At 44.6% G+C, this 21,095-nt stretch overlaps 1 protein-coding gene across 13 annotated transcripts in view; it reads left to right on the top strand.

Annotated features, from left to right (window-relative positions):
• Positions 1 to 21,095, top strand: part of GRAMD1B (GRAM domain containing 1B) — a 333,312-nt gene that overhangs the window by 237,155 nt on the left and 75,062 nt on the right. For all 13 annotated transcript variants that reach the window (XR_012155938.2, XR_012155937.2, XR_012155939.2 and 10 more), the window contains one exon: positions 12,097 to 12,307. Coding sequence is in view for 10 of the 13 variants with exons in the window: in XM_073321018.2 (XP_073177119.1) it covers positions 12,097 to 12,307 (211 nt within the window). In the remaining 3 variants the exon portion in view is untranslated. The remainder of the gene's footprint in view (positions 1 to 12,096; positions 12,308 to 21,095) is intronic.

Here is a 21,095-nt window from a genome sequence, read left to right as displayed (position 1 = left end):
GCAGAGATGCTTTGTTTTTCCCTCTTGTTGGGGTAATCCCCCCACCCCCTGCAATGGAATTGCTGAAGCAGTGATTTCAGTTGCTGAAAATGACACGATCAGTCGGATCCTGCCAGCCCTCCCTTTCCTTTCTCCCAGCCCCCTGCTCCAGCTCTGAGAAAGGAGGCTGCTGCTGGTCTAAACATCTGGGAGGATTGAGAGAGGTGGAAGGGGACCCAAGACAGAGAGATGGTTGAATTAGCAATGCGTCATGGAGCAGCAGCCAGAGCTGCTGCAGGGATGTGTGTGTACCCATGTGCTCCCTGGCTACAACACACGCACACTCTCTGTCTCCTCTTTGCATTCCATCCTCCCCTGTTTATATATTTGCAATGATGGGGGAAGGCAGTGTGTGTATAGTATTACTTTACAGGCCAGGGTCCGCACAGGTGGCTTGTGTCTGATAGGGGGATGATAGGGAAGCAGGACTGAATGTACTGTCAGTGTTTAGCAATAGTGGGACACTTACAAATCCTCTGCCCTGAGAAAAATTATTTGCTTTTCTGTAATCAGCTGGTTGATAATATAGCCCTTTCTGTCGCAGAAATTGCTCTGTTCTTTAACAGAGACAGACATACACAGTGTGAGCCAAATGCATCTCTGGGGTAAGTCCTTTTAACTGAGTGAGTTACAGTGGAGCTGCGACTTTGGTCCAGCAATATGAAATTAAGCAAAGGAAACTTAATGCTGAATTTTAGGAATAATTTTGTGCCAGGCTGGGAAATGTTCTGTCAAGGGAAGCGCCCCCCCCAGCTGCCCGACTCGTTTAAAACTAAAGCTGAACAAAGCAAGAGAGAATATGCTGTGTCAAAAACAATCCTGCACCAGTCCCCAATGGGGGGTGGCCTGTGCATGACCTAATAGGTGTTTTCACCTCTGCCGGATTCCATGTGTCTGCACTGCTGGCTTCTGACACTGGGCAGCCCCTTAACCTGGCTTATTGTTAACATTTACCTTGGGAGTGTTGCTTTGCCAGGCAGGGTGTGTGTGGGGGACGGGGGACTGGAATATTGATATTTCCAGGACAGTAAATTGGAGCAGCATCAGGTGACCAGCAGAGGAAATTGATTTGATCCCCATTAACCAGTTCTGAAGATCACAGCAGCTTCCATTAGCCTATGAAAGACGATCCATATGAGCAGCAGGTACTGAGTGGGAGGATGTCAGCCTCTTGCTTCATCTTCCTGTCCTGTGAAAGACAATCTCCCTATCCACCCCCGCGTTGTCAGTAGCATGATGTGGCATGAGGCGCCTTTAGGCATTCATCAATCTGTTACAAATCCCCCCCCCCGCCAGAAGAATGCAATGTGTCCAGGAAGACTCTAGCATTGCTAGGTTCACCCCCCTCCCCCGATTACGGTTTTCTCCTTGTTGGGGGAACGTTGCGGGAGGGGGAGTGGGATGGGAAGCAAGGGTACCTGGTCATTCATCTTATGTGGTCATACTGTTACCACTGTGAGGTGTACGTACAGGTCTCCGTCCAAAGAACAACATTGTTATTTAGCATTGAATTGGATTTTTGTGGCAACTCCTCCACATACCTACCCGTGAATATTGCTATAGGGACAGTATCGCCTGTTCCAAGCATTGAAAAATCAAGTCAGCCTTTTGTGCCCCCCACAGTGCCCCGCTTCCCCAATCATGAGATGAAAAATAAAATTTGGGTTTCTGTTTATTTGTCTTTTGCTTTTATAACCTTTAGGTTGCATTCTGGTTGCAATTTTTCTCCACAACCCGGATAGCTAGAAATATATATATTTTTTCTTTTTAATGAAAGCTGCAATTCTCCTGTAAGCACAGGGACCCCAGGTTCTGGGCCTTTCAGAAAAGTACCAAATATTCCGAGACTCACGATAAAACCACAAGAGCTGTCAACTCTATAGTGGGGACACAGGGAGCACAAGTTCAGTCCAAATTCATATCCCATATTTGAGCTCATGCTCAAATAAATTGGTTAGTCTCTAAGGTGCCACAAGTACTCCTTTTCTTTTTGCGAATACAGACTAACACGGCTGTTCCTCTGAAACCTGTCATATCCCAGTTAGTTTCACTTCATCCTTATTAAGTAATAGACATTGAGTTCAGTGCCCCTGCCTGTGTGGGGACTGTTCAGTGGAGAACTTAGAAACCAATAACCTGTCTGCTAAGCACATCTCTGAAGAAGTTTGACAGACAAATTTCCCTCCACTGTTGATGCATCACATTATGTGCGGGTGGGTGGTTTGCCTCACTCTACCACAGACATGGCTGTATTTCAGTAGTGGGGATGGGATTTTCAGTAAATAATGTGTGAAGTGCTTTGTGCTCCTTCAGGGTGAACAGTGCTTGATAAAAATATGATTTTTGTGTTGACAATATCATTAATGGAGGTTGGGTGTACAAGTCACCATCCTACGTTACACTGCTACCAGATAGTTGCTGGTGCTTTGAAAGCATCTCCCATCTCTTCTCTGCGATCTCCAGAAGTATTGCTAGCCACTGTGGGCTGGGAACAGGGGAGCAAGTAGTGCTCTGTTTCAAACACAGCAAGATGGGAATTTCCTTGAGAGATCCGACTTTTCATCCACCAGGTCTGATGTTTTGCCTCTAGCAGTGACCAATATCAGAGCATTCACAGAAAAGCAATGGCATTATTAAGAATACATTTGACTGACTATGCAATGCTGTGAGTGGGTGGAGGGCAAATTCCTTCTTGACACCTGCAGAGAAACCTTGAAGCATGAAATTTGATTAATCTTATCTTGTGCCTATGTAAATATGTTGTAGAATTTCATACAGAATGAAAACCTTTCCAATAGAAATGTTAAACCAACTTCTAGCATTCTATGGCCAGGATCTAATTCTCTGTTTAAGTCTATAGGGTTGTTTAAAAATTCTGTCAAAAGGATCCCACACTCTGATAGGTTTATAGAGAGATGCTCATAGAATGCTGTGTAATTTATGTACAACGCTATGGGTTTCACCCTGTTAAATTTATATGATTTCCCCCAAAGGGTAGTCTGTATAACAGCAATATATCGCTACTAGACACGGGTGACTGGGAAGCTCGGGCGATAGGTTGAAGGTATATATAGAGATTTTCATTCTTAGGTTTCCACTCTGAAGCCAAACCAGATTGGGAGTGACCAAAAGTTACCATCATCTGATGGCTGTTTGGTAGCCTGCATGAAATGAATTAGTGAGTCTCAACCCTGTTTCCACTGGACACGAGTCCATATCACAGAAAAGCCACCTTCAGGGATGGCACTATTATCTGCCTTGTTGACAGTTTCTGCAGGGAAGCTGCAGAGAGTAACTCTGATCTTACCACTGGAGGCGGTACCTTCAAGTCAGGGTTGAGGCACATTGGTGATGGTGTAGTTTATGCTGCTGCTCCCGGTACACTCTCTGCTTTGTGTGCAGATAGATGACTTCAATTTGAGGGTTGCCAATCTGTTAACTTTCAGCTGTACTGAAATTCTTTGCCCGTGTATACATAAAGCATTGATCCTTGCCCCTTTTAAGTGTTAGACACAAGCCTGGGCTCAGTCACTGCTAAGCTGGTTATATAATAAATATTCTTTCATCCATAGACCCCGCCCGTCCAAAGCACTTTCCAAATATGTGCAAGTATATCTTCCATTCTATAGACATAGATACCAAGGCACAGAGAGGTAACTGAGGGTGACACACAGAATGAGTGCCAGAGTTGGGAATACAACTCAAGTTTCATGACTCCTTGTCCAAGGCCCTTCCCATTGGGCCATGCTGTCTCACGTATATACTGTGTGGAGCACCAGATTCCTTCACTAGCCTCTAATCACTGAGCAATATCCTCAATTTCAGTTCTGCCAAGTGAGTTCAGCTCATGGAGACTGGGGGTCAGGAAATCTCCTGCGTAAACTGTGAGTAGCAAAAATAGGTGAACTTCAAAAAGTTCAAGGGATTGGCAAAGTACATGCAGCTTGGTTTCAGATCTGAATTACCCCAAATCTCTTTGGTGTGTAAAGCTGGGCAGGAAATCTTGTGAAATCTCAAGAGATCTCTGCTCCCTCTTGGGTCAGAAATGCTGAGAGCAACCTCACTCAGAAGAATCACAGAAGTGTAGGGCTGGAAGGGACCTCGAGTTCCTCTCGTCCATCTCCCTGAGCTAAGGCTGAGCTAAGTATACTTGACAAATGTTTGTCTAACCTGTATGTGGCACTTCTCAGTTGGGTAGAATCCAGGAGGGCAGAGATGGAGTAAAAATGAAGGGCCAGGATGGGGGGAAAGGCCAGGGAATGGAAGGGGAAGTAACGAAGTATTTTGGAGTCTCTCACAAGTTTCCGTTTGAATTTAGTTTGAATTTGAGCAGTGCTTTTCATTGCTTCATATTTCATTCCGACTGGCTCACTTATCTATGAGTAGATGACAGAAACCTAGATAGGTGGCATGTTCTACCCATATCAAAGTAGAAAGTGGAGGAGACAATTTATAACAAGGGTCCGCGTCTAACTTTTGAACATGGAACTAACTTTTTATTTATTCATTGACCAGATGCTTCTCTCTTTACACATTCCTAGTCCATAAAGAGGTATTGCTTTGACATTAGCCTTTCTGAATGGCCCCAACATACTATGATTTCGTGTTTTCTTTATTATTATATTTTTATTTTTTGTAGCACCAATTGTAGGCTTGATCTAATGCTTAATTTCAGGTGTGTCAATGGAACTACACAAGCACTTGAAACTCACTACCTTGCAGGATCAAGCCCAGTGTGCTCAGCACTGTACAATATTCCCAAATAACCACTGTTCCCTGCCATGAAGAGCTTACAGTCTAGCAGACAGGACAAACTGGGGGAGCCAGAGGTAGGGATAGTAGCTGCAGTGTGTTTGTTTTGTAAAATTTAAACTAAGTTTTATATTTCTTGTGCGATGTGCGGATGAAGTCGATATTAAAATATTCTCTTATTTGTGAGGATAGGATACTGTTAGTTCTCCCAAGATGAGCGGGTTGGGCTGGGTCAAGGCTTAGCTGGGAGACCTCTTAGGAACACCAGGGGTGCTACAGGAAGTGGTGTTGGTTATTCAGCAGGCGGCGGTCTTCCTTTTCAGTAATGACGAGTGACCCCAATGTTGCTCGAGAGCATTGTGTGGCTGAAGTTGCCATTTTTGCAAATGAGACGTCTTGGACATTAAAAAATAATTCCTTGGCACTGTTTGCAATGTAATGATCACCATCATGGATAAATTCTAGTTCACGTTCTTCATCTGGCAGGTTCAAATCGATTTAATATTCTTCACTTCCTCTCTTAAACAATTGGGTATTGTAACTTAAAATAATACTATGATATTTTACAGTAATAGCTCAAAATGCTGCAATATCACAGTCACAAGACGTATTGTTTTGGGCCATTGCTGCAGAATACTGTTTTAAGGGTAGTGTTGGTATGGGCTGTTAAATGGTTTCTTTTTAACCCAGAGGCGGCTTCATTTTAGTGACATGTGGTGTGATTTCAGTATATTTTAGGATAGCCAAACTCATTTTGCCTATTTCCAAGACCACTTGAACATCCTGGGTTCAAAATTAGTCAGAAAACTCAATCAAAACCAGAGGTTCTGCTTGAGTTACCCCCGGAGGACAAGAGCGGTGGTACTGAGGGTCTCTCTATTGCTCAAAGGGATGCAAGCATACCTCTAGAACATGGATGTCACTTGTAAACATTCACAAACACTGCTGTTCAGTATATTCTCCACTTGTCCATGGATACAAACCTTTCCAGACAATCTTCCAGTAGAAGGTGTTTTTTGGTCTCATCATCTGTGCATTCTTAGTGTCATTTCATTTAATGGGCTTCAGTGGAGTTACACAAGGGTTGAATGTGACCAGTTAACTTCTCTATATGCTATGTAATGAGGATAGACTGTTTTCTTTTCCTGCCACTTGGATGCAGGGCCTAATTCTGTGCTATGTTAAACCAGGTTACAGGCAGTCACTCCATTGACTTGAGTGCAGGTGGGAGCAGAAATTCTCCCTATCTCTCTAGCCATCCCCTCGTTATTAGTTTATTATTTGTTTTGTAGTAGTGCCTTGAAGCCCCGGCTATGGACCGGGGCCCAATTGTGTTAGGCACTGTACAGACACAGAATGTAAAGATGTTCCCTGACCCATGTATCCCATAAAGGGACTTTGCTTGTTCTCTGGCTGGATCACTTTTGTTCTGTCACCTAATGTGATATACAGTAACTTCTCAAGACCACCTTGTTGAGGCATCTGTGGGTCTGAACGGACTCTGGTCAGCGAGATCTGTAAAGCATGATTTATTATTATATTTTTCAAAGTGGGTCAATCCATTTTGGCATTTGAAGCATGGACTCCCGGTTCTATTGCAGGCCTTGGTCACTATGGAAACAACAAAAAGCGTTCGTCATGGCTGTTCCTTGGGTCAGATTCAAAACTCTGGGAGTGAACAGGAGCAGCGGAGAGTTTTTCAGGGGCTGAGGTGGGGGGGAGGTGAGTGAGGACAGGGCTTCGCACTTGTGTAATGTGTGTGTTGTTCTTGTCCTCTTTGTGCTTGAATAGAAAGGCTGAATAAACAGACTCTTCGCACACATTATGTGCACTCCAGCAGAGCTCTCCATGTCAGGAATGGGATAGTCACTGTTGTCCAATGATCAGGTGATAACACTAGCAGCCAGAATCTCCTGAGTCCTACTCCCCACTCTGCCACTGACTCAGTGTAGGACCTTGGAGAAGTCCATCTCTCTCTCTCATTTTCCCTGTCTGTGCAGTGGTGATAATCCTAACAGAGATGCTGTGCAAACTGATTGGATTTATGTTTTGTAAAGCGCTTTGAAGATGGTAAATGTTCTGGACTAGTTTCTGCTCTCAAAAGCACCATTTGAAAACTAGGCAGACACTGTATGTGTCTGTATTTTCGTACATATGTTTGTATCTATAAGTTGGAGTTCGGGCAAAACCTTCATTACAACCTTTAAATGAGGCTGCCTCAGTCTGGGTTTAATTACAAAACTGAAATTCTGGACAGTTCGGGCAAAAGGGTCTCCAACTTTGTGGCAAACCTGAGCTGAATTCCACATATACATGGAGGTCTTGTTTTGAGCTAATCAGGGCTGTTTTATGCTTTCCAGTGGAAACCAGGCAAGGTTAAATGTTCTTTCATAGTTTTAAGCTAAAACCAAGCAAAACTTTGATTGGATTTCTCTCTGTGTTTTGGAGTTTTGTTTGAAGCTGGAACTCAAAGTGAAACTTGTGAAGTTTGAACTCACTCAAACTGAAACTGGTGAGAAAAGTTTGCACAAACCTTACAAAGAAAGTCAATGAGTTTCATGCAGCTGTAATAGGGATGAGTGAACCAGATCAGACAGATTTAGTATCATATCTTGGGGACATGCATTTCAAGTTCCTGACCTGAGTTCTGGAGCAAACTAAACAAGAGACTTCCCTCAGAGAATCCATCCTAGATTTTATGTTGCGCCCAGTGCATGCCAGAGACGGGACTTGAGAAGTTGATGCAGTGCTATGGAACACTTATGCAGTGCGGATGCTATCAGTAGAGCTCAACGTTTGAGGTACCTCATTGTCAAGTTTCAGTACCTTGATTTAAGGAGTTCCTAGTAACCCCAGAACACAACATTTAGAACCATCCTGAACTTTCATCCAAACTTTAAGTGGACATAAACATTTCTGATAAACTGCTGCATGTTTGTACAGTGCCTAGCACAGTGAGGTGGCCTGGTTCATGACTGGGGATCTTAGGCACACTGCAGTGCTTCTACTAATTTAAAACAGTGCACCATGGCACATCCTTTGTTCAGCCTGGAGAGGTAGCATTCATGCCAAAAATACTGTGAAAAAGTCAATTCTAACTGAACCAGCTGGGATCTTGCAAAGAGCCTGTTGTTTTCATGGGCTTTCTAGGTTAAAGAAGTCCAGACAATATCTCATAAGCCAGATAAATAATTAAGCCTTTGCAGGTGAGGGTGGGTGTGGGTGTTACACACATGTCCTTTTGCTCAATCCTTTGTTTTAATGACCCTATTTCTAGTATAGTCCTGATGGATTAAACCTTTGGAAGTTTCTCTATGTTGCAAGCGTATTTAGGTTTCTGAATACCTGAGCAGTGGCCGGATAGAACAGGAAGTGGTAGAGAACAGAGCATTCAGAACCATGTGGCAACCCTGGACTGCAGTCATGCTCCAGAGAGGTTTCCTGAACATTGTCCATTATTAATTGTTTAGGACAGCAGTACTGCATAAAATTCCAGCAACCTATGTGTGTTTTTTGGCTGGAGGTTAGAGCAGGGTGTCAGGATTCCTGTGTTTTCTTCATGTCTGTCCAACTAGCTTGTTGTGTGATGTTGGGCATGTTCTTTAATCTGTCTCTTCCTCAGTTTTTCCTTTTGTAAAATGAAGATGCTTCAGAAAAGCATTTGGGATTTCACAGATCTGAGTGAATAATTTACAGTGAATAATTTACATAACTTCTCTTCCTTCTCACAGAATATCTGTGAACACATCTTAGTTTCCTCCAATTTATTTGTGATTTGCATGAATTTTTCACACTTTATACTCTGAATTGACTCATAGACTTTAAGGTCAGAAGGGACCATCGTGATTGTCTAGTTTGACTTCCTGCACATTGCAGGCCACAGAATCTTGCCCACCCACTCCTGCATCAGTCCAGGTCCGTCGTAAATTGCAACATGCAGAGTTGAGCTGGTGTTGCGCAAAGGCTATTCACCCAGGCTCTGCACAGAAGCTAGGCCTCATGTTCATCAGTAAGGTAGAAGTTGACAGTCTAGAATACCCGTCTCAAAAGTCTGAAAGTAGCAGTGTTGATGCTTGTAATACTGACAGGGCCTTTGGGCTGTTAGTGAAATGGACATAACCTCTAGTGTTGGTCTCACAAAAGGCAGAGTGAATACCTGGTGTGGCATCTGAGGAGTCCAGCAGGAGAGCAGGTGTTAGGTGATGGTGTTAGGACGGGTGAGAAACAATTCCTCCCGCTCCAGGTTAGGTCTTGGAGTTTTGGTTTCTTGAGCAATGATTTAGAATTGATGGTTTCCAAATATTAGGTCAACATGTCTAATGGGAAACTGACTGGGGAAAAATGGAACCTCCTACTCTTAAGTACATGATGAGTGTTCAGAAACATAAATACAGGTAGATAGATTATAGAATGGGGATGTGGTACAGCTTTACTGTGTCAGTACACCACTGCAATGGGGAAGGGGGTGAAAGAAGAAAGAAATTCCAAGATCATATGGTGAGTGGGTCTTTGCTGTAGTGACATAAATAACCAGATGCTTTGTGGGGGCACTCCATTGTATAGACCTGGCTTGAGAAGGTCTCCAACAATACTTCGGACCAGATCAATTTTAGAACCAGAGCCGAGATTTTAAAAAGTGACGAGTGATTTTGGTCACCCAACTCCTTAAGGGGGGCCTGATTTGGAGAAATTGCTAAGCACCTGCCCCCTGAAAATTTAACCCCTTTGATGTGTCTCATGTTGAATACTCGCAGACTGAAGCCACCAACCTCTCTAGTCATTTCTGAAAATTTAGGTCCAGACTCTTCCTGGCTATAGTTATGTTTTTTTCCTCCATCATTGTTCTTTTCCACTGGTGGAAGCATGGCCCTCTGTTAACATTATTCAAAAAGCTTAGGAAGCAGATTGGGCTGGGGACGATTTACACATTACACTGACATTGGGTTGGGGTCACATGTGAATGGAGCAAAGTTATAATCACCCTGATTCATAGGCAGGGGAGGCTGGGGCGGGGAGAGTCATGCATGACCACAGAGACAGTGAGCTATGGGAGCAGATGAGGACTTCCAGCCTCATTTCTTTTTTTCTCTGTGGTACATCCCACGGCAGCCACCTATACGTGTGGTTTGAAGCAAGGAATCCTGGCTGCATGGGGCCATTCTACAGTCTAGGATACTGTCACCCTCCAGGAGTTGAGATAGTCTTCAGTGCAGTTCTTCTTAGCTGAATCAGATTTTGTGGATTGCCTTTGGGGAGGATGGGTTTCTCAATAATAAAAACAAACAAAGAGGGAGAGTAAGAAAGAAAAGCAAATGGGGAAATCAGCAGCTGGTCGAGTGTTTGTCACATATCTCCCTGATTCTTAAGCACAAACTTGAGTCTCTCCACATTGGATAGAACAAAGGATGAGTCCATTCTTTAATGGGTTTTTTCTTTTCCACACTCCTGTTTCTTTCTCTGTTTCTCTCTTGCTCCATTAATGTGTCTGTCTGTGTTCTTCTGTCCTCCAACATGCTCTCTGGCCAGTCATATCCCTTAAGGGGCTTTACAGAGGAGCTGATTGACATTGCAGACAGTTCAAGTGGGAAAGCTGAAGTTTTAGTTTGCCCTTATGTATGTGAAAATGAAACCGTTTCACAGAGTTCCAAGGTGAAAGCCCAGAGATTTACTGTTTGCTCAGTCTTGTGCTTCTGCTAGTGAACAATAGGTATAGAGTGCTGCCATGGCAATACACATTTCCAGATCTCCAGTGATGGTAGGATAACCTTTCCCTGTATTTATCATCTCATTATTTTTAAGATAATCCATGATTTTTGAACAACTGGGGTTGGCAATACTGTTTTACTCCCATCTGTATAATTGTGGGTCATAGTGAGGGGAATAATCTCTGTATAATGTAGCTGTCTGAATTACTCATCGGAAATACATTATCCAACAAATTTAGCCCTTTATTTCTGTCCATAAACCAACCCTGATTTCTGCAATTGTATTTATAGGTAATTTCACCGTATAATTTACGTGCACAAAGTTCAGCCTATGGGTTGTTAATGAACCGTTCGCTGTTCTTTACTTATGGTATACTGTTCGTCATGTAAGTCATATAGCACTGTTTCAGCTTCCTGACTGGATAACTTGAGCTTTTTAAAAAGAGGAATAATTACCAGTAAAGAATGAATAATGAACAGCAAATGTCCTTGTTGTTAAACAAATACCCCTGTTTGCCTGTGCATACTGATATTCATAGAAAGAAAAGACATCCCCCAGATGTCTGTATGAAGAAAATCACACTATGCTGGATAATTTTTATTGGGCAAAAAATTCCAAATGTTTGTGAAATGGAAATAATAAGAGGCATGAATGGGATCAAACTCAGAATTCAAATGGATATTTGTGTATGGTGGTTTTGCAGTGTTCGACCAGATCTGTTGTGTAAGAATGGTCAGAATATACCCAAAGTTAGGTCTGGTCTCCACTTAAAGCTTTTGCCGGCTTAGCTATTTCAGTGAAGGGGTGTGATTTATTTATTTATTTTTACTGATGTTGCTGTGCTGGCAAAAGTCCCAGTGTAGATGCAGTTATGCCAGCAAAAAAGTCCTTTTGCTAGTTTGCTTGGGGAACTGGTATAAGCGTGTCTAAACTAGGGAGGTTTGTTAGGAGAGTTAAATCAGCAAGCCCTTTCTAGTGTAGGCAATAATTTAGGGACCTGATGCCATATTTAGGCACCTAAATAGCTGGTCTGTTTTGAAGAGAAGCTGTGTACCTGCCACTTCTAGTAACCTCACTGAGAACTGTGAGTGCTCAGCATCTTTTGAAAATCAGACCATTTGCTTAGGAGCCTAAGTGCTTGTCTATAAGGAAAGTTTTGTGTTATATCAGTATAGGTGCACAGCTGTAGTTATACTGGTATGAACCCTCAGGGTAGATACTTTCATTCTGGAATTAGGGTGGCTTTTTCAGTTTAGCTTAAACCCCTTCCCGAATGACATAAGCTAAACCAAACAAAAAAGGCCCTCTTATACTAGAATAAGTGTGTCCACACAGGACGTTACAGCTATAACTGTATTAGTTTATAGTCACACTTTAGCTTATAATGGTATGTTTCCTATGTAGACAAGTCCTAAAGTTGGCTTTAGGTGTCTAGATTCAGGAAGCCAAGTGTGGAAAGTTTGGCCAGAGCGCATACAGAGGAGCCACATGGCACTACCTCCCCTTGTCCCAACCTAAACGTGCTGTGGATAAAATAGCTGTTCTTTGCTTCAGCTCCTCTTGGCATATGGTTATTGACTGTGTTCTTTCTCCACCCAGCACTGCCAGTAACTCGAACCGCAGCACGCCTGCCTGCTCCCCCATCCTGCGCAAACGTTCCCGGTCCCCGACCCCACAGGACTCCCAAGGAGACGCCATGGTGGAGAAAGGCTCAGACCACTCGTCAGACAAATCCCCTTCCACTCCGGAGCAGTGTGTGCAGCGCAGCTATTCCGCTCAGTCAGGCCGCAGTGGGGCCAAGAACTCCAAGGTGAGGAGTGCGACCCGAGGATCACCCCTCCCACCCCCCATATACACTCGAGTGTTGTACTTTTTGTTCTGTGCCTTTCTTCTCTGCATATCTCTCCTTCCCTCATTGTTACCCGAGAACCTTCGCTGAGGTGCCCATTGGCTATAGGGGCACTTGACTGGTTGGGACAGAGCTGAGCATGTGCTAAATACACCCTTGTCTCCCCTCCACTAAGCTCAGACCACGAGATACCAGTTGCTCTAGCAAGTGTGCCCACACTGCAGCTCTGTAATGGCTTCTGTGGGCTGAAGCTTTGGAACCCGTGTCCCCTTTCCCTGGAACCTGCACGGTTCTTGGCGGGACCTCGAAAGCCAGCTGTAATGAACCTCCCTTTTCAGCTGTTCACCACGAGTTTCTGTGGCACAAACTGAGGAGGAGGGCTCCAGAAGGGGCTCTGAAAAGCTTCTGGTTTGCTGAGGGTGAAGTACAGGCTGCACAGAGAGCTGGCACAGGTCCTAGGCACCACTTCAGTCCCATTTAAGACCATAAATGGATTCAGGGGCTCTCGTCCACCCAGAACCCCAGGCTTTCTTGGCTGCAGGATTACCCACAACCAGTGTATCCCATCCAAACTGGGAGCAGGGTGGATTTTGCTTATTGTTACCAGGGCCCCCCAGCGACCGCTTTGCATCTTCTTGATGGCTGTATTGCACTGACTGGCTCCTTTTCCTAAGGAAAAGGACATGGCAGGAAGGAAGGAAAGAAGAAGCTGACATAGATGGCCTCTCCATAGCTACCCCCCCGCCCACGGTGTGTCCTGACACCGTCAAGCCGAAGGAGCTGTGTAAAAAGCCCTTTGCTTCCCCTCATAGTGCAGGTACCCGCAGTCCAGAAGGTGGCTGGCTTTATCATTTTCACGACCTTACTGGAGCCAACTGCAGTGTGAGCCTCACTGTATGGACAGAGTGACAGGGAAAATTGCTCGGCGGGGGCATGCAAGGAGATTTGGGATGGGCCTGTCCAACCTGCTGATTTTGTTAAAGGTGGTCAGTGTTGCCTTATGACATACAGATTCCCAGGCATGTGTGAACAGAACAGGAGCTTTGATGCCAGCCCTAGGGTTTGTCAAAAGAAAGCTCACTGCTCAGAAGTGTATGTGGCTTTTCAAAATTCATGAGGTGAAACATTTTGCCTTGAATGCCATCAGAACATCACCAGCGACTGCACATCTGTACCGTTCCGGCTTGTATGAAATGAGCTGGTGGATTCTCAGCCCGGTTCATCATTGGTTAATTGTCTGTGTCACACAGAATACCCCCCTCTCCCTGCAAACCGTTATCCTTGCCACTTTCATTGTCAGTCCCAGCAGAGAAGCCCCAAATTCACTAGTCCGTGAAGACTGAACTCCTTTTTTGCCCAAGAGGAGGTCCCATCAGATGAAGTGTGTCCCATTTGTAAGGGGCAGTGAAGGGGAAGCTTGCATCACCACTGCGTGTGCTGTGCTAGAGGACTTTGGTCTTCTGATCTGCCAGCCCACTTGCTACGACAGCATTATATTTATTTAAGGCCCATTTGAACCAGGAAAAGGAAGGAGATAATGTTTCCTGTTGTGTTTCTGGGTTTTCCTCCTATTGTTTTGTGAATCGTGTTTTGTTTGTTTTAATTTCTCTCTCTTCCCTCCTGCATGCTCTCTTTCTGATTTAGTCACACAAGCGCCTCTCTAAAGTAAGCTTTCTCTCTTCTCCCCCATTCTCCACCATAGAATTGTCTTAACACTCAGAAATCCTCCCCGAGGAACTGGGAAACGCTCCCCGGAATGGGACATTCTCCCAGTGCTTCTGCGGGAGTGTTAGCGGCCACTCACCCCAACACCTGTAGCTGTGAGGCTGGGTTCGCTTGAAGTCACTGGGATTTCATTAATATTCATTCACGTGGCATGAGAACTGGCCCATTCATTACACTCCTTTATTTTACTTATGTTTGATCCTGTAGTTTATTTATTTTGCTATTTGCTTTTCTTTAACCTTATATTGACTCGTTTTCAGTTTGCAGAGTGAGACGTCCAGGCTGTGATGCTTAATATAGCTCCATAGCACCATCTTTCTCCTCTTCCCACTTCATAACTTTTTAGAAGTTTGAGACCTGCTGGTTGGTCTCTGTTATTTCTCCACTACTTTTATGACTGGGCACTTGCAATTTCTGAGGTGGGGGATTCATGACAATTGATCACAGTCAGGCTGGACTCAGAGTGTTTTTCTGTGTGAAATGAATATTAAAGATCAGTGACCTCGAAAGAATACAGCTGTACCCCTTAGAATAGACCTGCTTCCTAAGGAACCCTGAGAATTCATGGGCTCACTCTGAAAGGTATGAATGGAAAATGTCTCTCATCAGGGTAAGAAACCAACTCCCAGAGGGGAAGGATATTTGGGTTTGAATTTTTGCAAATCTGAGCAACAACTAAATTGCCTGGAGATCATAAAAAAATAAAACAGGTGATGGGATGATTAGGGGATAAAGCCCGAAAGTGAAACAGATTGAATGTCTTTCTGTCCCAAAATTCTGGTCTTTCCCCAGGGGAGACCTTGGCTTCAAATGCTGGGCTAGTTCCCAGTGGACATTGAAACCGATGGTCCTATCTTAGTCCCCCATTGGTTCACATCAGAAAATTTGGCTCAGCCTTGCATTATTGTTGGTCTAGGCTCAGGAGATGTTGCCTGTGTAACATGTTGCTGCAAATCAGGATTGAGGTGGATTGAAAAGAATCCTGTGGGGGAACCCCAGACAGAATAGCAGAGAGCTCTGCTGGGTCTGCAAAGGGAGGAGCGTTAGCAGAACTGTCTGAGTGGGATAGGTGGTGCTGGGATATGTCTGAAAGGGGAGCATTGGCCACCACTGGAATGGCAGGTCAGGGTGGAGGTGCATTGGGAGAGTACTGTGTAAGTTCTCCACTGGAATGGCAGGTCAGGGTGGAGGTGCATTGGCATAGATGTATGTGCAAAACACTCACCAAGGTGTCCGCTTAATCCACTTCCTGTCTGACTCTGGCTTTCATGAGAACAAAATATTCTAAACGATATTAGAGAGAACAACAGTGCAATAAACCTGAGATGAGTTCTGAAATGTGGATGGTGAATAGGTGGTACAAAGGAGTTCTGAGCACATTCCCCAGTGGACAGACAGGCATGTCCCAGTACCTCATGCAGTTTGTGTCCATCTCTGCCTTTACAAGCTAGCTGTGCTGAGGTGGAGTCGGTGGAGTTGATTACGAAGCGTGAAACCCCTTCTGACCTCAGGAGAGTTTGGTTGTGGATCAGGGTTAATGGGGAGGGGAAGCCCAGGGCTAATGAAAGTAGTGGACTGAATTCCTCTCTCAGCTCAGATGAGGATGTGTCTGTCCAGGGCTGGGATCGTGAAAGACAGCAATGTATGGGAACACAGAGACATGCAGGATGAAGAAATTCATATTTCATCTCTCAACCTCTTATTGTTTTATTTCAGCTTTTTCTTTTGCAAGCAGAAAAATATGCCACTTTCCTGTGCAAAGCAGATCAGATTGGTAAGGGTGGGGAACCGGCTTGAGCCCATGAATTTGACTCTGTGTTTATACAGTTGCTAACTGTTGTACAGTACTGGAGAAATGTTTCCGTTTCCTGTTAGTTGTCATGACACAGTTCCGCCATCAGAGGGAGCCACTTCACTTGTCATTTTGAAACATTTGAATAAGCCTTTAATAATGCTTTTCAGGAAGTTTCTTTTCTTCCCCATCCACTGCTAACAGGTGAAACTCAGACAGTCCACCAGTACAGCAAGCAAACACTTTGCTCCACCTCAGCCTTAGATTGCCAGCCAGCCGGTATATTCACTACGCATGGGATAGAAGCTATTGCTTTGCTGTTAAAGCATAAACAGGTTTTTTAAAAAAATTTTTTCCTCTTCCCTATAAAAAGGGGTGACCCCACTCAGAGTCCGTTAATCCCACTCACCCCCTAGTGCTGAGTCTGAATGGTAAGGGTAAAATAGATCTATATTGTCAATATAGTTTGTACAGTGCCTTGCACCATGGGGTCCTGGTCCATGACGACAGCTCCTAGGTGTTACAGTAATACCAAAAAATATTATTTATTTATTTATTAGGTTTTATAGGAAGGAAGAGCTTTACAATGTGTCCTGAAGGTCATTAGGTTCGAGCTATCGTGGACCTGGGTGGCATGTTGGAGCCGATTCCATAACTTTCCATGTACGACATAGCCTTTTGAGCCCTCTGGAGAACCACTGGTTAAAACAAACAGGTGCTTGAGATACAGCGTATGTCTGCACTGGGAGATGGGGGTGTGACCCCCTGCTTATGGAGACGCTCACGCTAGCTCTCATCGAGCTAGTGCATTCAAAACAGAGTATAGCTGTGGGACAGCAAAAGCTGAGGGGTGGGCTAGCTGACCTGAGGATGTGTCTAGGGTTTTTGGCAGGCACGTAGTTGGGGCAGCTAGCCCCCTCTCCCCACATGAACCATACTGCTCATGCTGTTGTAGCTACATTCTGTGTTTAGTGTCTGTCTCCAATGAGTATGTCTTCTGAGCTGGGAATCTCACATACCCTTAGTCTCTGAAGCTTCAGCCTGGTAATGGAAATTCAGTAGTTGGTAACTGGGTAGTGTTAAAAGGGAAAGGTACCTAGTGGTTAGACTGGGAGTCAAATCTTCAGGGTTTTAGTCCCAGCTCTGCCACTAACTCATTTTGTAACCTTAGGCAGGTCATTTCACCTCTCCGTGCCTCAGTTTCTCCAGTTGTAAAATGTGGATCATGGTGCTTCCATGCCTCCTGGAAGGTGTTGTGGAGCTGAATTATTTACAATATATGAAGTGCTTTGGAGTCCTCTGGCAGCAGCACTATAGAAGAGCAAAGTATGATCCTGCTCCCATTAAAATCAATGGCAAGACCTCCATTGACTCCATGGGGAGTAGGACCACCCCTGTTGTACTTGCCAACAATCTGAAATTCATGCAGAAAATGAATGATCTGTTGCCTCCTACCCAGAGTATTCCCTTTAATCTCCCTAAGCAGAGCTGCCATTACACACGGTATGGTTGCTAATCCGAGCAAGCACTTGGAGAGATGTAGCAGGATATAAAGAAAAGACTTGTTAAAGAGCCCCGTCCCCTCCCTCATCAAGGTGCCATGAGAAGTGTTATCTGGCTGCCGAAGATGAGTAACTGTGTGCTGTGATACCCCGGCATCTGCCCCTCTGTGCCTATGTAGCACTGTGTCGTGTGGGTCAGTGGAAGCTCTCCTCAGTCGTGTGTGTGATTATTTCCACCGTTTATGATAGATATTATTTATTTCCTTTTCTCCTTTCAGTTCTAATTGTGACAATTTCTTTTTCCAGTATGACAGACTTAACCTGATCAAAGTAAGAACTTGTTTCTTTCTTTTTTAAACCACCTGCTGATTCTTCTGGACTCTTTCCTTGATCCCGACTCCTTCCCACCTTGTAAAGAAATCAGTGCACAACCCGCTTTGGAGATGAAGCCAGGAGCCAGTTTTAAGCTTAGGCTCCTAAGGCTGTGAGCAGGAATCTTCATCTTATATAAATGTCCTGGGTTATTTCAAATTGTGAGAATGCATCCACTGAATGCATCCGATGAAGTGAGCTGTAGCTCACGAAAGCTTATGCTCAAATAAATGTGTTAGTCTCTAAGGTGCCACAAGTCCTCCTTTTCTTTTTGTGGATACAGACTAACATTGCTGCTACTCTGAAACCTGTCAAATTGTGAGGTTTCTCTGACGCTTGTTATTCTGGTGCACAGGAGGAGAAGTCTGTCGACGTTCCCGAAGCCACAATAGTCTTCCTCCTTCAGCTTCCTGTAACATGTGCTTCCACCATACATACCTCCTATTCTCTCTCTCTCTCCTGGGCTCCTACACCCCATAATCCATTTCCCTTCAGTTTGTGCTCTCTCTAATCTCTCTCCCCTCTTGGAGTTCTTCCATAGGAGCTCTGAGAGCAGACTAATGGCAGGATACTGGAGGCTCAGGAAGAAGTTTAGGGAAACCTGATGTAGGTTCAGGTCATTTCTGCAAGATCTTATTGCTGCTTCTAAAGTTCCCGCTTACCCTAAAAATATTCCCATGCATCAAACCAAACCTTGGCAGAAGTAAAACAGAGTCCCTAGAAAATGAACCCCTAATATAGGAATAAACATAATAGGATGAATTTACAATCTGAAAAAGGTTAAAGGAAATATAATAGGCAGTGGATCTGTTGAATAAATGCAGAAACAAGAGCATGTGCCCAGCTACTGAGTTTCCTGTAGAAACTATAACATGGGTTATAATTATGCAGGAGAAAGCCAGAGAGGATTCAGGTCTGGAGGGAAATTCACCTAGAGAAAAAATGACACCACCTTAATCCAGAGTTCTCTATGCAACTAAGTCTGCTACAATTGCTGCAGCAGAGGGGAGTGAAATCTCTGTTACAGTGCTCTTAGTCTACGGCACATGCAAGCTCATTTCAGTAGCCTCAGTGGAAGCAAAGTCCACATTTTCCTGTTACTTTTGGTTTGATTGTGTGTGTGTGGGGGGTTACTTTTCAGGCACTCCTGTCCTTTGCGGTACCCAGAGGGTTGTAAGGTAGGGTAAAGAAATCTGCATGAGAACCTCTCCATCTCAGGTACCCAGATGCCATGATGATGAGTTATGGATGGATGGGTGGATAGACAAACTCTATCATTAGCGAGAATTGAGCCACACGATGCCCTGGTCTCTGTGCCTTTTGTGGACAAGAGTGGTTTCTTCTTGTTTCTCCTTGCTCCTTTGGATGAGGACTCCCTTCGGGAGAAAAAGCAGCGGGTAAGACCAGCCTTGGAAAGGGGATGGGTCAGAAGGATGTAGCCAGTAAGAATTATCCCCCTCCACAAGCTGTTGGTTGTTTCTGTGTCTTGAAGACCTGTCCACACTGTGATTCACTTTTCCTTGCCCAGATTTGTGGGACAGCCCAGAAATGGACGCTTTATGTTTTTCAGTAACTCTGCTCCATGAGGGTGAGGGCCACAGATTGCATATTCTTATGGTGTTTTTGCTGTGGATCAAAAATATCCAAGGATGCACGTGGCCTTTGAGTAGGGTTGGCTCCATGAATGAAGTCTGAGTGCTTGTGAAGTTCTGCACCTGTGCAGCAAGGTGGAGGGATGGGGGAAGGAGTGGGAGTTGAGCAGTTTTCTGGGGTGGGTTGTGAGTCTTCTGCTATCCCTGTCTCTGGTTTTCCACTGGAACAACCTGGGTCCCCCTGGACGCCTTTTTCAACTCACTCAGGAGCTGATGCAAAGGATTCTGGGAAGCCTTACTCAAAAGCTGATCTTCTGATTTCAAAATTTAGGAGTATTCAGGCCTGATCATTTCATTCAGGTCTCATTGCCAGTTCCAGGTTAAGAGTTATGTACACAACACCCTGCCTATAAAATGAGCGTATATTGTAGAATGTGAAATTAATACGATGTTCATTTGATGCATGCCTGTTCTTGCCTGGCCTGGGGCAGATATGGACAGATGACATTTAGTGCTACTTGGTCTGAGCAATGTGAACTCAAAATGGCCCTGAAATCCATATGGTGTGGATAGCATAGCAGCATTTCTAAGCTAAGTGGAGGTAGCAAAATCCTGTTCCCAATACCTAGACATAGACCAAGTATTTGTTGCAAAAAGATTTTTAAAAATAGCTTGTCATCACATGAGTAGAAATGTAGCATTTTTGCAAACAACGTGAAGTGATCAGGGTGTGTGGAGGTGTAGAGAGGCAGCGTGGTCTAGTCAATAGTGCCCAGTGCTGGAAGCCAGCACACACCACCCCCCCCCCACCAAGTTCTGTGGTACTGTCTGGCCTTAGTAATACTTTACATTTACAAACAGGCTCAACCCTGTAAATCGTTAGCCCCAGCACAGTCAGCAGGACTGCTCATTTGAGTAAGATCTACTTGCATGAAGGAGAGTTTGCGGATTGAGTCCACGGTAGCATTATGCTTCCCAGTGTCCTGGAGGTAGATAATAAATATAATTGCCTGCTGTTACAGGTGGGAACACTGGAGCCTGGAGAAGTGAAGTGACTTGCCCACGGTCAGGGAGCAAGTCTGGCTCAAAGAGAGGATTACAATAGAGTCCAGGGCTCTGAATCCAAGCTCCTTTCGTAGTCCCCGAGACCAGACTGCCCCCTATGTCTCATTTCCACATCTATAAAATGGGGATAATCATACTTCCAGGCATGTCTCAAGAGTAGGGCAAGTGCCACCTAAGCAATAGCAGTATTACTAGGGGCACCATGCCGGAATGCAGAGCATATTTCTCTCCCTCCCCTTGCAATCCAACAGCTCTCACCTCCCCCTGAAAAATGGCGAGCGTGACTTTTCCAGCTGAACTGGCTTTTCCACGCGTTCAAATGTGACAAACGGCCCAGCCTCCCAAAACAGTGCAAAATGTCTCAATGACAGGGTGCAAAATCACAGGCAAAGGGGCAGAGAAACTCTTCATACTCAGTTGCATGGAAAAAAGTGCCATCAGTTTTCCCCAGCACTACTGAGCACTTCTATTACTGTAGTGTTCTCTCTCTCACTCTCTTTGTTTCTCTCTCACTCTCTTTGTTTCACATGCTGCTTTCCGCATCCAAATCTTTTGAAGGGTCTGTCTGATGCCTTCTGCGACTGACTGAAGTGAAATCAAGTTCCTAGCTCACCCTGGTAGTTCTTCAAGTGTTTATTTGGAAGGGGTCTCAGAACATGCTGGCATTTTTATCAGCTAGCCAGCAGGCCTGTGGGAAAATG

The sequence above is a fragment of the Lepidochelys kempii genome, chromosome 22 (genome assembly GCF_965140285.1).
Source record: "Lepidochelys kempii isolate rLepKem1 chromosome 22, rLepKem1.hap1, whole genome shotgun sequence".
Taxonomy (NCBI): Eukaryota; Metazoa; Chordata; order Testudines; family Cheloniidae; genus Lepidochelys; species Lepidochelys kempii.
The sequence above is the reverse complement of the archived record's forward strand: the minus strand, read 5'-3'. Positions and strand labels throughout refer to the sequence as shown.